We start from the raw sequence: 21,800 nt of genomic DNA on the forward strand, positions 1-21,800 counted from the left end.
CAATTAAAAAAAGGAAAGTAAAATTAAAAAAGGAAAAATGCATGTTGTTAAAGACAAATGACCCTACAATGACCCGGTCCTGCAGGTTTGCCTTATACAACATTAGGAAGATTAGACCCTTCCTTGTTAGAGCAAGCCACCCAACTTCTTGTCCGAGCTCTTGTTCTCTCCAGACTGGACTATTGTAATGCTCTCCTGGCGGGACTTCCTGCATGTACTGTCAAGCCTCTGCAACTGATCCAGAATGCAGCAGCGAGGGTTGTCTTCAATGAGCCAAAAAAGCTCATGTTACTCCTCTCATCAGGTTACACTGGCTACCACTAGCCGCTCACATCAAATTCAAGGTACTGATGCTTGCCCACAAGACGACCACTGGCACGGCACCAATATACCTAAACTCACTAGTTCAAACTTATGGGCCCTCCAGAAGATTGCGTTCTGCGAGTGAACGATGCCTTGTGGTGCCATCCCAAAGAAGTTCAAAATCACTCTCACGGACCTTTTCCAGGACTGTGCCCAGCTGCTGGAATGACCTCCCAATCTCAAGTCTTTACTCATTTTCAAAAAACATCTAAAGACTCATCTTTTTTGCCAGAACTTAACCAACTAATACTAGCACTTACCTTTTCTTTTCTTGTCTATCATATTCTTGAAAAAAAAACGTTGGCTACGTGTTCTGTGCTAGACTAACTGAGACTTGTCATGGCACTTGTATACTGTTGTTGTTCTCTTGTTGGTCTGATTGCTTCTATTCGCATTTGTAAGTCACTTTGGATAAAAGCGTCTGCTAAATAATTAAATGTAAATGTAAAGATTTTTTTTTTTTCCAAAGTATTTTCTTTATCTATAGTTCACCATTTTGGAACACCTGTGATTCTTCTATTTCCTTCTTTCTTTCTTAAATTAGTCATTTTCAGCTCACTGATGTGTGTGAAAAATCTTTAAGCATGAACTATGACATCAGATCTGACTTTCTGTTTCTAAAAACTCTGATCTGTGGTGAATGCAGACAAGCACGCCTGAGTAAATTTGGGTTGAGGTATGTGGTGTGATTTCCAGCACAGTTTACGGACTCACAAGTTCTTGCAGACAAATCAAAGTCCACATTTTAATGAACACACAACTCCTCATTTCCAATAACATACATATTCAGTCAGAGTTGATCTCCTCTGTATCAATAAAGTAGCTCTATTTTTAATTTCCAATTCAGACAACACAACCCCAGAATTAAATTACACAGACAGTGAATTTAAAAATAAGTATAGTACAGAAAAGTAAGAATATCTGTTTAGAATTTCTTTTTAATTAACAAGTTTGTGTTTCATAGTGTCATCGTCCTCCATTAACATGTGTGCTGTCATTCTGTCACGGTCTGGCTCTGATCTGTATGTTATCAGTGAGAAACTGACATCCAGAAAGAGAGCGTCTCTGTGCTACTTCCTCTGTGTGACCTCTTTCGTGATATACAGACCAAGTTCAGTCAGGGAAGGAAAGGAGAATCTGTGTCTCCATCTGCCTCTGATTGCAAGCAGACATCTGTGTGTTGCCTGAAGATCAGAATCACAGGGAAGTTTAATATCTCTGTCTTTAATATCTCTGTGCTGCCTGTCATGTAGCATTTCTAAATCCTCGGACTGATAGTCTTAAATCTTACCATTGCGTTTTCAAGGTTTCTTCGGACACAGTCAATGCTATAATACATCGTTCAGTAGTACAAAAGAATCATTGATGTGGCACATGGCTATCCAAAAGTATAGGATAATTCTCTCGTACCAAATAAAAGATGGAAAGCGCATTTGTCTGTGATTTTAAACATGAGGCAAGTATTGCAAAAATGTCACACTTCTGTCTCCCTCTTTTGTCAAGTCTCTTCTCATTTCTGCTCTCCCATTAAATCTGTGTTGTTGCTAGACTGAGGTGGTGGTAAAGTGCAGCCTTTAGCCGGCGGGGAGTGTCCTATCCGGCATGGGCTCGGCCCACCGCCACCTTCGCTGTCTGTATTGGATGATGAGTGTGGAGGGGGCGGGGCCAGACGAGGCAGAGGGGCAGAGGAGGGAGGGATACGTGTGCAGGACGTTGTGCGGAGACTCTGGATACGTCTGCACTCCTGGCAAATGCGCACGTGAGTGCAGCCCCGCGGCAGAGGCACTGTCACTGCTGGGGGACCCAGGGCCACTGTGGGGGTGCTGTTGGCACCTAATGGGTCTTCTAGGAGTCGCTGGGGGCCGGGGCCCATTTCTGAGGGGCCTCCTCCTGGCCCTGAACTTCCTGTCAGGGGTCCGGTACCGCTGTAGAGCTTTCCATTGCTAAGGCGCATCTCTCTGACAAGGCGCAGGGGCCGCGGGGCCCCTAAAGTGATGCGGGTGGGGTGTCGAAGGGCCAGAGAGCTGGACAGGGGACGGCGGCGGCGAAGACGAGAACTTTTCTTGCAGGAAACTGCATTACGGAACTCCGTCAACATCTCCTGACACACAGACACCTGAAAATTTACAAAAATATATTAAACACTTGAATGAAGGAAGATTAGAATATATTACAGATGTATATATATCAAAGCTATACACAAACACATATATCACCATTAATATAATTAAGATATATATAAAAATCTTAAAGGGGGCACATCATGCAAATCTGAAAAAAATTACAACATAGCTCTGGTCTCTGTGAATGCAGTGAGAGACAGCGTTCTAACAAGCCCTGTCAGAAAGGTGATTCTCAAAATATAAAGTGAGGTACTTGCATGTCCTGAATATGAAGCTGGATCACATACAGTGTGTAATAATCAATCTTTGAGAATTAAATTCGCTGTGGGACTTTCTACATTTGACATTCTACATTTTTGTTATTGGAGTAATCAAAGCACAAGCTTTAAAGGCCCGCCCTCTTCTGCAAGGGGGGTGAGGAGCAGCAGCTCATTTGCATTTAAAGAGACAGACAAAAACAGGATGTTTCTGCTCGTACCCCAAAACAATTAATGATATGTGGTTATTTTGATCTGCTTTTGATTCTGCTCTGAAGCTTCACAGAAATATTCTGAGGACACCTGAACCTTAAATTACATGTTGTAAAAAACAGGCATAATAGGTTCCCTTTAATTATAATTTCAATAATTCAAACATTTACATTATATATCACAGAAGTACATATTACAGATATATACACAAGTAGACATGCACACCATAACACAACCACTGAACTGGATTTGACTACGACACACACTAAGGCGGGAAGTCGGCGGGTTGCTTTGTAACATACTGTAGTGTGACTGTGATATTGGCGGTCGCAGGAGAGAGGTCGTACCTCATCTGTTTCAGCTGATCGGCGTGTGGACCACACAAACTCCATCACAGCCACAAACACAGCAATAATCAGGCCACAGATTAACACCACAAATATACCGCCAATGTTCTCCATCCCAAGACCTGCAACAATGAATTAAACACTTTTAAACAATATGTATCAATGAGGATCTTTCATCACAGACATAGAATTTAATAAATATACTTTCTTAAAGTTGGCATGAAGAGGAAATGTCAAAATGTCATAATTGATAAGTGATAGACTTCTCTCAGGTTATGCATGCCAGACTTTTCCAATCAATTTAGTCCATCTAAACCCATGCCCTTTCTTACAACTGATTCAAGCTCACATTCAGATCTGCCTCCACACATTCAACAGCTGATAGTTAGAACCAAGTCCCCACTCTACAATGACTGTGTGAAATCCCTGCTGCGTTTTGGAACACAGTAGTTGTTTTCTAGTGGGTTATGAGCTGGTGCGTGCTGATAGATTGTTTCTTGTCATCTTGGATCAGAAACAAACCAGCTACAGTACCTGGTGGTTTTTGGAACCACCAGCTGTTTTTTGGAAACACTGTAGCTGGTTGACCAACTAACATGTTCCTTACAGCTACCGGTTCCACCTGGGTTTTTCCACAGGGATGAGAATGCTAGGAGAATATTGTGTTGAAGTGCAGGAGAGGTTCATGCCTTTGGCACGGTGGTCTTCCTCTTTGGGACACTGCCCTCCCTCCCACCATCTTCTCTTCAGGATCTCCAACCTGTTATTCTCCTGCAACTGCAGAACTGCCAGACTTATCTCATCTCTGAAAGGAGAACCTGTGAGACAGAAATATGCAGCTGTAAGTGTCTGGTGGTTAAACATGAGGAAGTGTCAATGCGTTGTGAACAGTGAGTCTTGGCACGCTCAGTTCTGTAAAAAACAAGCCTGTCTGATGATAGTCAAATGATTTCACAATTTGCTTGTTTTAATGGTGATTTTCAAAATTAATATATGGACATGTATGTATCGAACGTGAAAATGATAAGGTTTTTTTTTTCATTTTGAAGTGTTATTATGGTTTAAAAACCTTGTGATTCACATTGCTGCCACGTTGTTTGTGAGGCTTCAATTTTAAGTGTGTTAATGTGCTTGATTTTTACAAAATAAAATTATGTCCATCTCTCTCACCGAGAGGCATGCCGATTCCATAACCCTTGGTGTCCAGCAGGCCTCCGATCTGCGTGAGGTTGCAGTTGAGGCTGCGGTGGTACTCATTCATGGTGCTCTCAAGAAGGAAGGCGTATTTAGAGTTCAAGACACGTGCAATGCCCTCCTCTGTGCTCTTCACAAAGACACTGGGCTGCTTAGAATACATGTAGTTCCACATCCGCTGATACGTCTGATAACGAGAGTTCTGAAGGAGGGAAGAAGAGGATGTATTATCAGTGCATACATCATAAATAAACCTTTAAACAGCTATTTGACATGCAGAACAAAGAGAAAAGAAACAGTGACATGCACACAGATAGTAAAATCATTTGATCAAACAAAACAATGAGAAGAAAATACATAGTCTGTAAGCCAAGGGTACTCTACAAGCAATAAAGTAACAAGAGATTTAAAACCCATCCAACTGCATATGCAAATATATATATATATATATATATATATATATATATATATAACTTTCCATGACTATGGTACAAAATTAGGCATGAAAATCTTTAAACAGTTTTTCATTTTCAACAGATGTTAAGTGAAAGAAGGTGCTTAAAGCATTAGATCGTTTTTTGTTATGACACTTCTTAGATAAGTTCTATAAACATACACATTAAAATTATTGTACTTAAGATATATATGCATACACACACACCATTGACATATCATCTGGACCCTTTCTACAGTGTGACAGTAAAAAATATATTATATTTTCTAATTTTCACAAATATTTTATGAATGCCTACATCAAGTTTGTCTTTTATGCAAGTAATTGTACTTTAATCTACAAACCTGATTCCAAAAAAGTTGGGACACTGTACAAATTGTGAATAAAAACAGAATGTAATGATCTGGAAGTTTCAAATTTTAATATTTTATTCACAATACAACATAGATGACATCTCAAATGTTTAAATTGAGAAAATGTTAATTTTAAAGGAAAAATAAGTTGATTTAAAATTTCATGGCATCAACACATCTCAAAAAAGTTGGGATAAGGCCATGTTTACCACTGTGTGACATCCACTCTTCTTTTTATAACAGTCTGCAAACTTCTGGGGACTGAGGAGACAAGTTGCTCAAGTTTAGGAATAGGAATGTTGTCCCATTCTTGTCAAATAAAGGCTTCTAGTTGCTCAACTGTCTTAGGTCTTCTTTGTCACATCTTCTTCTTTATGATGCGCCAAATGTTTTCTATGGGTGAAAGATCTGGTTTCAGTACCAGGATTCTCCTTCTACCCAGCCATGATGTTGTAATTGATGCAGTATGTGGTCGGGGATTGTCATGTTGGAAAATGCAAGGTCTTCCCTGAAAGAGACAAAGTCTGGATGGAAGCATATGTTATTCTAGAACTTGGATAAAGCTTTCAGCATTGATGGTGCCTTTCCAGATGTGTAAGCTGTCCATGCCACACGCACTCATGCAACCCCATACCATCAGAGATGCAGGCTTCTGAACTGAGCGCTGATAACAACTTGGGTTGTCCTTGTCCTCTTTAGTCTGGATGACATGGCGTCCCAGTTTCCCAAAAAGAACTTCAAATTTTGATTCGTCTGACCACAGAACAGTTTTCCACTTTGCCACAGTCCATTTTAAATGAGCCTTGGCCCAGAGAAAACGCCTGTGCTTCTGGATCATGTTTAGATATGGCTTTTTTTTTGACCTATAGAGTCAAAGGGCCCGAAGATCCCGGTCATCCAGTGTGGTTTTCCGGCCTTGACCCTTACGCACAGAGATTGTTCCAGATCCTCTGAATCTTTGGATGATATTATACACTGTAGATGATGATAACATCAAACTCTTTGCAATTTTTTTCTGAGAAACTCCTTTCTGATATTGCTCCACTATTTTTACGACTCAGCATTGGAGGAATTGGTGATCCTCTGCTCATCTTGACTTCTGAGAAACACTGAGAGGCTCTTTTTTACCCAATCATGTCGCTGACTGACCTAATAAGTTGCAAATTGGTCCTCCAGCTGTTCCTTATATGTAAATTTAACTTTTCCGGCCTATTATTGCTACCTGTCCCAACTTTTTTGGAATGTGTAGCTCTCATGAAATCCAAAATGAGCCAATATTTGGCATGACATTTCAAAATGTCTCACTTTCAACATTTGATATGTTATCTATATTCTATTGTGAATAAAATATGTAAGTTTATGAGATTTGTAAATTATTCCATTCTTTTTTACTCACAATTTGTACAGTGTCTTAGTTCAATTTGTACAGTGTAAACTTTTTTGGAATCAGGTTTGTATAACTATAAACTAGCATTTGGTCTTAAATTGATGATGACTTAATTTAGGCAAAATTTGCAAGCTTATGGTCCAATGCATTTTTATTGTTTTCTAACTTTACAATTAAAAAAAAAATAATAATAATAATATATATATATATATATATATTTTTTTTTTTTATCAATTACATGAATAAAGATCAACATGAAATTAAAATTCACCAAATCTATTTTTTACATGGTGGTCATTGATTCTGTTGTGTGTGATTTAACATGCATTAATCTGACCTTGCGATTTAATTAGATTTAATGTCATAAAAATGCTTTAACTTGGTCTTCCGGTGAAGTGACTCTCTCTGGTAATTTAGGCTGCTTAAACTCTGCCCTTATTCTTTCAGTCAATTGCAAGCTCAGATCTGTGAGCATCCGATCAACAATCGATGGATAGACCAAGTGTCTGTTTCACTTGCATATACATAACAATATGAATAAAAAAAATGTCGCTACATCTGTTCCATCACATTTGCAAACATGTGCGTAGTGTTGGTAACAGATTTGAGGCTGCTTAACATTTTCTGAAGTGCAGAGTATTTATGGAAAGTTCTTACTATTGCTCTCAAAACTAACAGCTGCCGACTCACTAACCCTTCCAGGCAGATGCTTCATAAGTGAACATTGACATGTGCAAGCCAGCATGTGGTTACTTTTGTGTGCACTTATTTGCATAAACTTAATATCGTATGATTTGTACCATAAAAAAGGTCATGGTGCTTCCTCCATGAATGGTGCCGTACTGGATATTGGTTTGATCGGCCAGGTCATCGGGTGATTCGATTGGCACTTCCATTCTCTGCACTGTGAGAAATGCAGCCAGATTTGCTGTGTATGAGGAGATTATTATGAGAGTGAATGCCCACCTAAAAGAGAGAGACAGAGAGAGTGAGGACATAAACGATGGAAGCAGAGAGCAAAGAGCCTATAGCTGTGCTCTGTAATGTGTCTATTGACTCTGTTAAAATGACCATCAACACATATTGAGCTCCACTCACCAGACCCCACTGACACAGCGTGTGGAGAGGGCCCGGGGCATGATCTCTGACCCCTGCTGCATGAAGCCCCCCACAGGAAACCACAGGCTGTTTCCTAGTGTGTACTGATTTTCCAGCAGGTCTTTACGCTCACGCAGACACGGGTGAGGGTTATACCATTCATACGGACTCAACCTGACACAAACACACACAGAGATTTAGAAAAAATTATTCATTAAATATTTATTTCCACACTATACTATACAAATAATAAATCATACAATTTTGCTGAATTAATGTTTAAAAAAATAAATGATTAAGAAAACGAAACCTAACTGATGATTTCATTTGCATCTCTGAAATAAAGTATTAATATTTTTTACAGGTTTACTGCACAGATAAATTATTATTTTACAGAGCAAAACAACCAAATGCATTGATTAAGACAATGATTTTTAGTCGTGTTTGAGTATATGTGTATGTGCCGGTGTGTACCTAGCAGAAAGAAAAAGCACACAGCTAACAGCGAGGTAAGCCAGCAGCATGAAGAGCCAAACAGCCGGTGAGAAAGGATCCAGGAAGGAGAAATAACCTGGCTTCCTGCCCTGAGAGAGATGGTGAAAGAGAAAGAGAAGTAAATGAATGCAGCTGAAGGAAGGAAGGTGGTAGAAACAAAAGCCAAAAGGAATTAGGTGCATGATGAATATTCAATCTGATAATTACATAAATGTAGCAATAGGAAATGCAGTACTGTATAATACATATTGAGGCTTTAAGACAATCTATCTATCTATATATCTACACTGGCTGTTATTCAGGACAGGACAAGCAGAGAATATCACACTATTATCAGGGTATTTGCACCAATGTCAGTCATCTCATCCTCTGATTGTTCAACTGTATGTTTTAATCGTGCATGTTTTACTTCAGCCACAAGAGGGCGCTACTGATCAAAACGGCACACCAGTCACCAAAGATGGATTTAAGGACTCTTCCATGGAAAGCAGATATTGCAGTTCAGTGTTAAGGTATAGGTAATATTACACTAACCACTTTTCGTTTTCAGAAAGAGTGGGTCAAGTTTTACAAAAAGCATATTCAAAGATATAGTTCACCCAAAACTTAAAATTCTGTTGAATTGATTATTTTTGTTGAACAACTGATGTCACATGGACTATTTTAATATGTTCTCACTATGTTTCTGGAGATGAGAGAAGTTCATATGTTTTGGAACGATACGAGGTTGAGCAATGACAGAATCTTCATTTTTGTGTGAGCTATCCCTTTAAACCGCATTATATCGTTTTTATTATATCATTGAACACAAGCCTATCGGTCAACAGCAATACTTTTTTTTATCAAGTTTGTCCATCTGAAGTAAACTTAGGGGTCATTAGGGGACATGTTTTTGTATTCTGTCTGCGTTATTTCTAGTTGTTGATCTATGTAAACATCCAGACTGATGCTGTTGTGTTGATTCTGTGTGTCTGACTTACTATATGGACTCTGTAGAGAATACTGATGCCCAGAGTCATAAAAGGCTTTGAGAAGTCAATGACCTTCTCTCTCTCAGATGTGATGGTAAAAGCTGCAACAGCCAAATCAGCTTTCTTCTCCAGAGAATGAAGGAGAACGAAGGAGAGAGCAAGAAAGAAAACAAAACATTAAAGTAGGAGAACATAAATTCTTGTAAAAGTCATCTAGAAACAAGACACAGAACTGAACTTAACGCAGCTGTGTGCTTTCCCAAATGAATTCAGCAGGGAATGTGTTGATGAGTATGACCACATACCCTGTTGATCAGCTCTCCCACCATTCCCGTCCATGAGCCGTTGGGTTCAGGTGCTCCGTACAGGCCATCGTCCACCAGTTTGATGCGGTAGGTGAACTTGAGGATATCAGCCAGCTCTCTCAACATGTCCACACAAAAACCCTCATACTGCTCATTCCCCTCAAACTCTTGGTAGTTCACCTTTCTCATCATGTACGGGTTCTCCTGCACACACACACACACACACACACACACACATGTGGGTCATTCATGTTGTAGAGTCGTTTCAGGTCCCTATCACAGTTGTCTTACTATATTAGATAAAATATTAGATTACATTTTTAAAAGCTGATAAGTTAAGAAAAGAGCCGTGAGTTTTTAACAATATCACTACTTTGGTTTGAGCAGATGTTGCTTTATCATGTCTCCAGGTGACACACATGAAAAACATTAATAAGAAACATTACAGGTGTTTTTTTCTTTCTCTAATCTCTAATATGTTTCAGTCAAAACGTTTTTACTGGAAATCTTGTTTTATTTGGTCATCGATATATAGTTTTTCTCATATCATGTAATTTGTAATAACCCTTAAATTAACAAAAGCCAGTACTTTAATGAGTAAAATGACAGGAAGCGACATATTTTCTAATTGGAACACAACAGTAAAAACATAAGCACATTTTTAGCAAGGGATTTGGTTAATTCTGTGATGTACTTGGTTTGTCTCACTTTAAAACGCATCAACTTGTTACATAAAATTACTGATATTATTTATATATTTTGAATATCCATTCACAAATTTTGATTAATTTCTTTGAATTCCTTATTTGCTTAAAAATTAAGTATGTGTATTCCATCATGATAGACATTTTGTTAATTGTGTGTCCATTGTGTAAGTTGACTTTTTATTTTTTAAGTTGACATTATAGAGCTCAAATGATTCTGCATTAACAGGAATTTCCAATGTTGATGTGGTAAATATATTGTGTGAACAAAAGTGGGCTATATGGGCCTGCTGTAGTGCAGTTGGTCCTCACCAGTATAGTGGTGATGATAAGGCTCTTGTTAGCCACAGTCTCAGACACGTTGATATCCAGACTGGTGGAGTTCATCAGCAGAGTGTTATTAGAGAACCAGATCCCAATCTAAAACAGACAAGGATGACAAATGGAACAATCAAGATGCTGGCACTATTCAAAGTGTGCGTGTATGTGTGTGTGTGCGCGCTCTTGTTTTTGTGACATATCAGGACACAACTCTGTATAATGACATGGGTATGACACAGGTATTACAAGGAGAGGGTGACTTATGAGGACATAACCCATGTCCCCATTTTTCAAAACATTTATAAACCGTACAGAATGAACCATTTTTTGAGAAAGTAAAAATGCACAAAGTTTCCTGTGATGGTTAGGGTTAGGGGTAGGGTTGGTGTAGGGCCATAGAATATACATTTTGTACAGTATAAAAACCATTACGCCTATCGGATGTCCCCATTTTTCACAAAAACAAACGTGTGTGTGTGTGCATGAACCTACTTAACAAATCTGTACCCAGAAGTGAGCCAAATCTGACAAAACGTTGTTTTAGTGATATCCTTTTTTTAAAATGCTAAAGTTTTCCCTTAGGGTTAGGATTAGGTTATATTATTTAAATGAACATATATAAAAGCATTAGACGTCTTTGGATATTCCCATTTAGATAGCTAAGTAAATGTGTATGTGTTTGTGTGTCTTTAACCTCTTTGTGGCCTCCCCTGTGCTTCTCCAGGATGTGGAGGGTGTAATTGGTTCTCTGGCCTTTACTGTTGAACTCAACTCGACCTGTCAAACCATCATACTCCACCTGATCAAAACAAGGCAACACAGAGAAAAAGAGAATAGAAACAGTTATGTTACCTTAAATAACTCAGTGGACGCTCTCTAATGCAGATAACAATGCTGGATGACTTTCAAGTGGTTGAATATGTATATTTACACACACACACAGACTGACCATACGCAGGTAGTTCATGAGGCTGGTTCCGTGTTGCCAGATCTGAGGGGAGGTGCAGCTGAGAGGTTTGATGCCAATCTCCTGACTCCGGTTGAGTTCCTGCACTGCACTCACCACCACATGGACCGCATCAAACAGCAGGGCCGACGACAGCTGAACACACACATACACAGTTTAGTGTGTGTGATACATCAACAGGCTTCTGTATTGTGTTTGTGTGAATCTCACCGCTGGTCCGGGGTATGGGTTAATGTCACAGCCCTCTCTCCAGGACAGGTTAAGACTCCTGATAAACTCCAGGTAAAATGGGTGGGTGGTGTTAAACATTGAGAAGCCCACAATGTTTGACTGCTCATCCACTATATCATCCAACCATAGCAGCGGGAAGTCCTGCAAACAAACAGAGAACATCAGTCTGTGTAAAAAATATATATTTTTAAAGAATATACAGCTCAAAACAGAATAGTGACTAGTCCTGTGAAATAGTGTTTTTTCAGGAGTTAAGTATGGTTTGTGTGTAGACTGAATTGATGTTGAATGGTGCACGCGAGTAATGTGCATAAGACGAGCAATGTGTTAAATCGGACTAGTTACTAAAGGTGTGTGTGAATGCATGCAAGGTTTGAGTAACATGTAACTTGTTAGGGTAAACTAGTGATCAGATGGTTTTATCATAGGTACGACTGGTGTAAACTGGTTAGACTAGGGTAAAGTGAAAGTAACACTTTAGATTAAGTTAAAGTAATGCATGAAATGTTTGAGTAGCATGTAACCTGTTATGGTAGATTAGTAATAAAATAATACTAGTAATAATAATAGATTAGTGTTTCTGTAGCTCAATTGGTAGAGCATTGCGATATCAAGCGCAAGGTTGGGGGTTTGATTCCCCGGGAACACATGATAGGTAAAAATTAATAGCCTGAATGCACTGTAAGTTGCTTTGGATAAAAGCGTCTGCTAAATGCATTAATTTAATTTAATTTAATAATGTGGTTCAATAGTGGGTCATACTGTAGGTCTGTGTAAAGTGGTTAGACTAATGATTAGAAGTTTCAGTTCAGTGTTCATAAATGGTTTAGGTATGTTACTGTAGGTAAGACTGACCACAGTAGTGTTGAGTATAGTAACTATGGTGTTTCATTTGTTTGTGTAAGGTTGGAGTAACAAGTTAAAACAGACTGTATTGTCCCTTAGTTGGTAATGTTTGAGTTAACTTGACAGATCAAATGGTTAATGTATAAGGATTTCAGTATTGTGTACATTATGTGGTAACATGTTAGGATAGAGTAGTGACTGGAGGTATCAGTAGTATATGCAATGTAATGAGTAAGTTTAAAATATGGATTAGTAATATGTGAATAATTGTTTGTGCAGTCTGTTCTAAACAGTTGGCAGTTGATCCATTTCACCAAAAATCACATGATGTATTATGGGCACAGATTCCGATTTTTTTAGCTTCAGAATGATTCCATTCAGTCAGAAGAGATCAAACATATTTGATATTTTGAGCTGATTTCAGAACACATTGTTTACATCTGTCATGCATCTCCTAGCAACAAGGCACATGTTTCTGCTTAAGCTTTTTCCGTTCAGAACGATTTGAAAGTCTGGTAGTGTTTTTTCAGCAAGTGTGCTTTAAACAGCACGTTAGACTAATAACCAGAGGTTTTAATAGTGTTTCTTGTGTTTGTGGGTTATACAGTAGTATGTATTTAATGCAGTTCAAACTATGAAGGGGTTTGGCTTGAGAACTGTGAGTGGGTTTGCGTAATAGAGATTAATTGTTAATACAGAAGATGGGGCTCCAGGCATGAATATATCTGCAGGAAAATAGGCCAAGAGCTCCTCCTCTATCTTACCATAGTTGTGAGGATGTACTTGTAAAACGCTGATGTCATACCCAACTCTGACGCCTAAAAAAGAAAGGCAAGAGGAACGAGACAATGAACACATTTCAGTGTGTGCGAATAAGAGCTGCATGGAAAAGCAGAACATTGTATAATACAGTCCTTCAACAGCATTATGATATTTAAAGCATCTATACATTAAAATGCAGATATATTGAACAAAGCTGAATTACAAGGTGACGAGAGAACGAGAGATTGAAGTGGGCGAGGAAAGGAGAATGAATGAATGTGAAATGAGCCAAAGCAACAGCATTTAGATAATGTGACTGTATGCTTACCTTTTTCAGTATAAGGTAAGATATAGATGCATTAGCATCAATAATTATTGTAGCTATTTTGTCATCACGAATCTCCTTCAGTAAAGGCGTAGGGTCAAGGTTGTCATCCAGCATCCTGATTGACAGCGTCTCTCGAGAGATCAGAAACCGCCTTATCAGCTCCTCCAGTCTCAGCAGACCTGTGGGGAACAAAGAGAGTTGTTGGCTGAAAGCATATAGACACTCAAACACCCGACTGGGATTGAAAGGGGCCAAACCAGGTTTGGTGAGGTGTACCTGAGATGGTTTGTGTCTGAGTTGTTTATAAACAGCGTGCATCTCTCCGTTTGCAATGCTGCTGTGAAGAAAGTGAGTCAGTGGCAACACAAAGCCCAGTGAAAATGTAAATAACTAGCTGCGCTCTCAAGGGAGCCTGCATGCACTGAAAGAGCCAGTAAAGCCAGTGCCAAACTTTAATTAGCTAGTGGGAGGAGAGAAATCAATGCTCTCCACACTCTCATTCTCGCTCTCAATACCTCCCTTTTTTCTGTCTTTCTTGCACTGATTTCTCTCTGATTTTTAGCCTCTCTATTCACATCATTCCACTAAATTTGTCTCTTTCTCGATATTTCACTTTCTTATTCCCACAGCTGTGTTATAGTGTGAACTCAGATCTTCTGTTTTCCAGCAGAGACCAGCGCTGTGACACACTGAAACAAACATTATCAGACCCAGACCAGCCTTGTGCTTAATGACTCATGTGTGACAGTGACTAGAGCTCTGTTCCAAAACCTAGTGAGCAGCCAGCATTGTAGGACATCATAGGCACGTTCCAGACACAAAACCAATTTCAAAAGCTAGGCATTTTATTTATGAGATGCCTAAATTCTAGCAGCATGAAGGTAATCCCAGAAAGCCCTCCACCAAGCTCAAAGAAGAAATGCATGCAGAATTGAGGGCTCATTAGCGTGTTTTAGTGAATAAATAAATCCAAGATGGTAGCAAGATACTTTTGTTTTATTAAACACTGACTACAGTGGTGAACAGAAACTAAACCAGTTATATATATTTGCTCCAAGAGGAAAAGAAAAATCCACAACAGTCCTTTTATGATACGAAATGAACGAAGAAGAAAGATGATTGCATTGGTCAGAAGAGAGGTCACTCCTTCACCCATTAGAAATGCGACTTGCAACAGTGTTAACTAGTTTTCTGCAATTTTAATGTCAAGGTAATATAACAATAAGTATACTGTTACAAAGGTCTAATGATAATTTAAAAAATTATAGATAAAATGGTAACTCTTTACTTAAAGCCTTTATGTATAATGCATTATAAAAGTAGGTTTTTAGGGTCAAAAATAATCAAAGACGTCTGCTGTCCTGTCCCAAACATATCTTGAGAAACAAAAGGGCCATTCAGAATTCGTGAAGGCACAGGGGTGCTGATATCGATCAAGGCCTGTAGGCCAACATGTGTAAACATCTTGTAAATGTCTTCTAATTGTCACATCTTTTGCACAGTGGTTGAAGCTGTAATCTTCTGATTGGTCAGTTTGAACATCTCACATTTAGTTTATAGTCACGTGGTCAATGAAGGGATAAAAGAAGATTGTAACTGTTGCTCTTTTTCTCTTTGCTGCCTCTTTTCTGGAGCTCTCTTATCTGGGTTCTGCCCTCTCTCCCTCTTTTTCTCCCTCACTCCACCTCCCCCTCTCTCTTTCTCTCTCAGGTAATATATTACATGCATGTTGGGAACAATTAACTATATGTTTTACCATCCTTCATCTATTTTGTACCCAATTCAAGTGTAACCATAACAAAATATTGTTATTAAACCATTTAAATGATAAATTATGTGCTAACTAGTCTTGATTCAATATTAACTTTAAAGTGCTACCTATTGCAATACAATATAGTCACTTAATAGCAATGCTCTCCCACATATTTAGGTATTCTAACTGAGCTTATTTCCGTCGTTGGTACAAGTGGCAGTGGGTGGTAATAGACTAGAAATGTACAGTTTTATACCATCGTGCTGACAATGTTTCTTTAGTCCTTTCAGCAATCCTACAGCCTGAACCACTGTAGGGAAACCAATCTTACAGTTTTAATGTATAGATTATGCCTTGTAGTGCACCTTATAATCTCATGAATGATTGTAACAACAGTTAATACATTATAACACTTATCAATTTATGGTTACACTATGCATTTTAAAATCTGTTATTATTATTTACAAGATATAATTTAATACAATGCACATTATGAATCATTATAATGCATTATACCCTTTAAATTATAATATTTAAAATAGTTATCAATAAAAACTTACACAGATAAAAGTTGGACAATACAGGTAAATGTGACCGCATAGCAACATGCTAATGTCAAACGCTACTGAAATCAATTGTGTGGCATACTACTTGAGTTGCTGCTGATAATTATCCAATTCAGTCACTCACTGCTTTTGGTAACTCTTTACTATAGGGACTGATTCTCACTGTTAACTAGTTTCTTAATACCATGCCTATTATTAAGATATTGGCTGTTTATTAGTACTTATAAAGCACATATTCTGCATGACCATATTCTACATCCCTAATCCTACCCAATGTCTATACCTATTACAACTACCTTACAAAATATTAATAAGCAGCAAATTAGTAGTTTATTGAGGCAAAAGTTGTGTGTGGATTGCTTTTCTGTTGTTTTTGTTAACATGCTAGATGGTCATGCTCACGTGTGACCATGTGCTCGTGGCTTGCACCTTGCACATTGTTTTAAAATTGTCTTTAGGGTAGTTCAAGTTTTAAAAAAATGCATGTCAATTTTGTTTTTTCACTGCCCTCCATCTCGTGTTTTTAAATGCAAGGGCACAGTCTGTATGAATCACTTCTTTGTATTCATGCAAAATATAAACACCAGGGCAGCTGGTTTAGTTTTGGAAAATATGTCTGCAGACTGCAGTAGATAAAAATCATAGTTCAATTATGTTTAAAAGATAAGCTTTGTACAAAAAAATGACTTAGAATGTGTTTATGCAGTTGTTTAGATGTTCCTTTCAGTCTGACAGACAAGACGTCACAAGAAAAAAAAACGGTTGAAGCTTACACAAAGTGTGTGGCATCAGATGACAGTTTCATAAATGAAAGGCAATGATGTTTACCACAGAATCACGGCACACAACACACATGAAAACATCCGTGTCCAAACAGGCTTGTGAAATTGCTTTCTCTCTGTTTAACGAGAAGCTGTAGTGCAGCGGCGAACTTCTCTCCATCTCTTGCCACCATTTAAATGAGCTTGATGAGTGGCAAGTTGCACCTACTCTGCTGCCATAGCAACCATAATGCAGCCAACTGGGTCAGAGCTGAGCGTTATGTAGCGATGCCCTCTCTAACACACATGAGCGTCCAAAAGCACAAACACACACACAGCCACACATGCAAACACACTGCATACGTGCTGGTGTCTCACACATTAACACGTGCAGCATGGGGGAGATTTATTCTCAGATTACGTGAACGTTATGTTGTCCAGTGACATGCTGTGTAATTGCTCAGCAGTATGTTTTATTGGCACAGCTACCTATTACAACAAAGTAATTGTTAGTGCTTGCAGTAAGAAAGCACTGCAGTGTCATTGTCAGAGTCTGTTCTCCAGAACTTCTGTAATTTCATCTCTCTCTCATCAGCCTTGAATACATATTGTAATGTGAGTATTTGCTGAGAGAAACTGATTGATTGGGCGGATGGAGTTTAGGAAATCACTTTAAACGTTTTTAGGAACAGTGGAATTATTGTTGCATCTTTATAAAGATGCACCTTCTTCTGAAGACTTCAACACTAACTAATAATGATAAGTTTGCTGTGCTAAAAAAGTGTGTGTTGCCCTCCGTGTGGAATCATTTTACATATTCAAGCTTGAAGGAAGACCAGACCAGCTGATGAGCAGAGCAGAGGTCTCAGACTCACATTCGGCCTTAGCGCAGACCAGACTAGCCGATGGGTAGCTGAAGGAGCGTAGGATGGCTCCGATGGCAAGGCTCAGATCCTCATTGCTAGGATACAGAGTCACAGATGCAAAGCGCAGGTAAGGAAGCCGTGGAGTCTCTTCCGGACCAATTTTCACATGCGGAATCTGATGGAGAGCGGTTTGAAGAACAAAAGGAAACAGATTATGGTAAGCGAATGTACACAAAATGAGTAAACGTGGAATATTTAAATGAAGCTCACCTCCTTTTCCCCACAGATGTGACTGACTATGGAGCCAGAGGCAGGGCTGGAGGCGGGGCCAATCACTGAGACCACGCCCTTCGGTAGAATCTGGCACACTACGACAAAGCAAGTAGAGAATTGAATTCCTCATATCCACTGTGTTTGGCTTTCTGAGTCACTGTTAGCTGTACTGCTTTACTTTAAAGTTTTATTGTGTTGAGGGATGTGTGTGTGTGTGTGTGTGTGTGTGTGTGTGTGTGTGTATATGCACAATTTTTAATGTATGACTCACTAGTATCTGTAGTCTCATACTGAGAGTCTTTCTGGAGGTCAAATATGTCGACTTCCACGCGAGCACGAGCCGGGCCCTCCATCACACTGTTGATGTTCTCGCGTGCTAACGCTAAAGCTAACCGCTCCCCACGCCCACAGACAGAGCTGTCATCCAAAATTGCCGCTAACGGAGGAGAGGATGAGAATGAGACAGTGGCAGAAGGAGAAATATGGGTACAAGTAATATAAATGTAATATATAAAACGGTTAGTTCCAGTCCTTGATTCTGATTGGTCAGCAGCTTTAGTCATGCTAAAGCACAGGTATGACTGCTTCAACCAACGGTTCACTGCGCAACACCCTTAGCAACATAAACAATCAATAATATAGTGTCAAAACTGTTCCATGTATTATGTATTTCAGCCCAGTTTACATCAAGTCAAGTTAACAGTGGTTTCATATTTTATATAAGTGAAGAGGAATTACGTGAATTTATGGCTTTTCTAAATTCTAGGTTTAATTATATTTTTATTTTCAGTCAAAATAAAAAGATCCATTCATTTTTAGTTGTATCAATATCTAAAATTAATAAAGTCATATCCACTTTGGAAATGGGAAAAGGAAACAAAAGCAATCACCTTTCATTTAATTACATTCTCGCTTATACAAAGAATAGTTGTCAAATCAAACCTACTGAGAATAAACCCTGGTTTATTTTCACTTATCACTTATTAAAAGAGCTTTGCGAATGGCCTCCATTATTCACTTATTAAAGATCACAAAACTTGGTTAATATGTTAGTTACAGATCAGATTTTGTCCGAGATGACAAAAGCATACATACAAGGTTGTTTTCCATGTCGATATTGTGCATCATGTTCTTCAGTGTTGCAATGTATTTGTGTCTTTCCACAAAAAATAAATAAATTACATCACAATAAATCTCACATAACATTCAACTAAAAATTGTATTTATTTACTTCAGTGCTCTTGTCCATTTAAGTATGTTGTAAAGACATCAAGGTCACATTGTTATATTGTATAATATAATTATACAATAATTATGAATAGCTTTTTTTGCCTGATGTACAGTATTAATGTTCCCATTTTTTGGTGTTTAAGTGGAGTCTGTGGATTGATTAGTTATAATCACCTGATGTATGTCATCTGTTATATAATCACTAAGATAAAGAACTGTCACTCTGACAAAGGCAGATAGCCAAAACATTTGTCTGTTTTATCTCCAGCCTTGATTCTAATAAATGACTGCAGACCAAACTTTATAATGCTTGTCAACCACATGACAAAAGTTCATTCGTGTGCAACTTACCGATCCGTACGGATGACAGAATTGGTGTCTGGCTCAGGGAAGAAGGCGGCATGGTAACCACGGTGACTAACAGGAAGCGGAAGTAAATCGACAGCAGGAGCGCTGGCAGTTCCGGCATCTTCTACTGCTCCTCATGGAGATGCCTTCTGCTGCCTATAGCACCCCCTAGATGAACACAGAAACGAGATGAACTTTGTTATACATGAGCACTTACAGATTTCCATCAGTTTCAGTCTAGACTACAAAAACAGCTATTGTACATTTCCACCAAAGATACAGTTCACTGCACCCACATTGACCTTTTGTGACAACTTGCCCCGGTTGTAGACAAAACAATTCATCAAGCAACAAAAATAAAATAAAATGATTTGTTTCGACCTGACATTTATTAAACGTTTCCTTGTCCTGAGTAAAAAGTTCACCCTTTGCCTGAATATGTATATGCCAGGGTGGTTTTATTGTGTTCAGATGATTAACAACAGACATTTCAAAATGATAATGAAACTGACATTTTAGTTTGAAGAATAAAATTCACAAATGACATTTATTTAAGGCGGTTTTAAACTAGATACAAGATACTACAACTAAGATACAAAACTACTGCTAGGCTTACAATAATATTTTTAACAGAACTTCTGACACCTACTAAGACAAAAACGTGTGACAACTTGACAACATATACACTAATGTTCAAAAGTTTTCAATGTTGAAAACAGTGCTTCTAAATACTTTTAGATATCAGGTAGAATGTAGAAATGTGATTCTCGGCTGAATATAAAGTTCAAAAGAACAGCATTTATTTGAAACAAATCTTTTGATACAAATATCTTGTATGTATGAAATACTGTCACTTTGTAACTATGCATTCAGTTTAATGCATTCTTGTTGAATAAAACTATTAATTTACAAAAAAAAAATATATATATTTATCTTTTGAATGGTCGTGTACTGTATGATGCTGTAACCCTGTGACACAGTACTTTAAAGTTTGCTGAAAAACACACTACCGCTTGATTAGTTTTACTGTAACATTACGCACAGTTTGGTGTTATAATGGAGCGGACAGCGAATTAGGGTCAAAATTTATTTGACCACAGGTAAGAAGTGGTGGATGTACTTCTCCTCCCGGTTTCATTGTTCATTTTTCTTTCTTTCTTTCTTTCTTTCTTTCTTTCTTTCTTTCTTTCTTTCTTTCTTTCTTTCTTTCTTTCTTTCTTTCTTTCATTCTCCAAGTCACTTTGGATGTGTCAGCAGGACACGAAAAGTGAGAAAAAGAGGAAATGAAAAGACCCAGCGTGTGTTTATACAGAACTGAGGAAGCCATTATTGTTCCACTGTAATTATTGCAGACAAATACTAATGACCAGTGTCGCAAATATAAATCTAAAGTTCACACCCGCTGTTTTGCATATTCACATGCCTGAATGAAGCGATACTTGGCAGCCGGCAAGTAAACTCTAAAATCTAAATTATTTAGGAGAGAGGGTGGGAGAGCAAAAAAATATATAAAAATAGAGGAGACCAGAAATGTGGAGAGGGGGACTAGAGTAAAAAGCAGGGTAACGAAAGGAGAACAAAGAACGAGAGAAAGAAAAAAGAGAATGAAACACAGAGTGAAAAGAAGACATTGAGAGAGAATATGCTTGAAGAGGAAGCCCTCGTGGAAAGGGAGGGGTAGATAGCAGCCGCTTCATTTGTTTCTTCTTCATCTTTGTAAGTAAGAAGTGAATCTGACAGTTATAATAATAGCAGAGTGATTCATTCTCCTTAATTGATTTGGATTGTGAAATGAGAGTGCTGGATGCAAGCATTGCCAGTTGATACAGACACATTAAGATGTCACCAGGCTTCTGTGAGATGAAGAGGAAGCCTTTTCCTTTCTTATCTTCGCCTTTTCCACTTGTGGAAAGATTCCAGAGCGGAGGCAGGAAAAGACACCCATCATGTGTCCCTCCTGGCACTCAATGGACCGAGAGCACAAGAGCTTAATAAAACCATCAAAAGCCCTCTTCATCAGGGGTCTGAAATCATCAGCGAATGCAAACACACACTGGCATGCTGAGGGGCAATTCACCGAGAGTGAATTGCACTCAACGACGGCGCTCTTTATTTGCACATGCTATCTGCGTGATTCACTAAAGTAAATACAAAAATCTGTTCAAGCCACAAATGCTCATGCAGGCTTCTTGTGGGTCAGTTCAGATTGCTCGGATGTGGAAGATGCAGCAAACTACTGCAATCTGTCACACTTTACTGGAACTGTAAAACAGTTAAATATAAG

The 21,800-nt window shown here is 38.5% G+C and overlaps 2 protein-coding genes across 6 annotated transcripts in view; one reads left to right on the forward strand and one right to left on the reverse strand.

Moving 5' to 3' along the window:
* The window catches only part of pafah1b3 (platelet-activating factor acetylhydrolase, isoform Ib, gamma subunit), a 140,099-nt gene that overhangs the window by 105,459 nt on the left and 12,840 nt on the right, over positions 1-21,800 (forward strand). The window lies entirely within an intron of this gene.
* Positions 1,095-21,800, reverse strand: part of grik5 (glutamate receptor, ionotropic, kainate 5) — a 68,003-nt gene continuing 47,297 nt past the window's right edge. For 4 of the 5 annotated variants that reach the window (XM_059567664.1, XM_059567663.1, XM_059567661.1 and 1 more), the window contains 19 exons: positions 19,520-19,684; positions 18,210-18,374; positions 17,936-18,033; positions 17,675-17,840; positions 13,720-13,898; positions 13,394-13,447; positions 11,763-11,924; positions 11,535-11,687; positions 11,280-11,384; positions 10,577-10,684; positions 9,561-9,764; positions 9,265-9,378; positions 8,264-8,373; positions 7,790-7,963; positions 7,492-7,657; positions 4,474-4,699; positions 3,993-4,121; positions 3,259-3,425; positions 1,095-2,479 (listed from right to left, as the gene is read on the reverse strand). In XM_059567664.1, the coding sequence (XP_059423647.1) occupies positions 1,874-2,479; positions 3,259-3,425; positions 3,993-4,121; positions 4,474-4,699; positions 7,492-7,657; positions 7,790-7,963; positions 8,264-8,373; positions 9,265-9,378; positions 9,561-9,764; positions 10,577-10,684; positions 11,280-11,384; positions 11,535-11,687; positions 11,763-11,924; positions 13,394-13,447; positions 13,720-13,898; positions 17,675-17,840; positions 17,936-18,033; positions 18,210-18,374; positions 19,520-19,637 (3,204 nt within the window). In that variant the 5' untranslated portion in view covers positions 19,638-19,684 and the 3' untranslated portion in view covers positions 1,095-1,873. The remainder of the gene's footprint in view (positions 2,480-3,258; positions 3,426-3,992; positions 4,122-4,473; positions 4,700-7,491; positions 7,658-7,789; positions 7,964-8,263; positions 8,374-9,264; positions 9,379-9,560; positions 9,765-10,576; positions 10,685-11,279; positions 11,385-11,534; positions 11,688-11,762; positions 11,925-13,393; positions 13,448-13,719; positions 13,899-17,674; positions 17,841-17,935; positions 18,034-18,209; positions 18,375-19,519; positions 19,685-21,800) is intronic. The other variant, XM_059567665.1, reaches the window with a different exon arrangement.

Source organism: Carassius carassius, chromosome 15 (genome assembly GCF_963082965.1).
Source record: "Carassius carassius chromosome 15, fCarCar2.1, whole genome shotgun sequence".
In the NCBI taxonomy this organism is placed as follows: domain Eukaryota; kingdom Metazoa; phylum Chordata; class Actinopteri; order Cypriniformes; family Cyprinidae; genus Carassius; species Carassius carassius.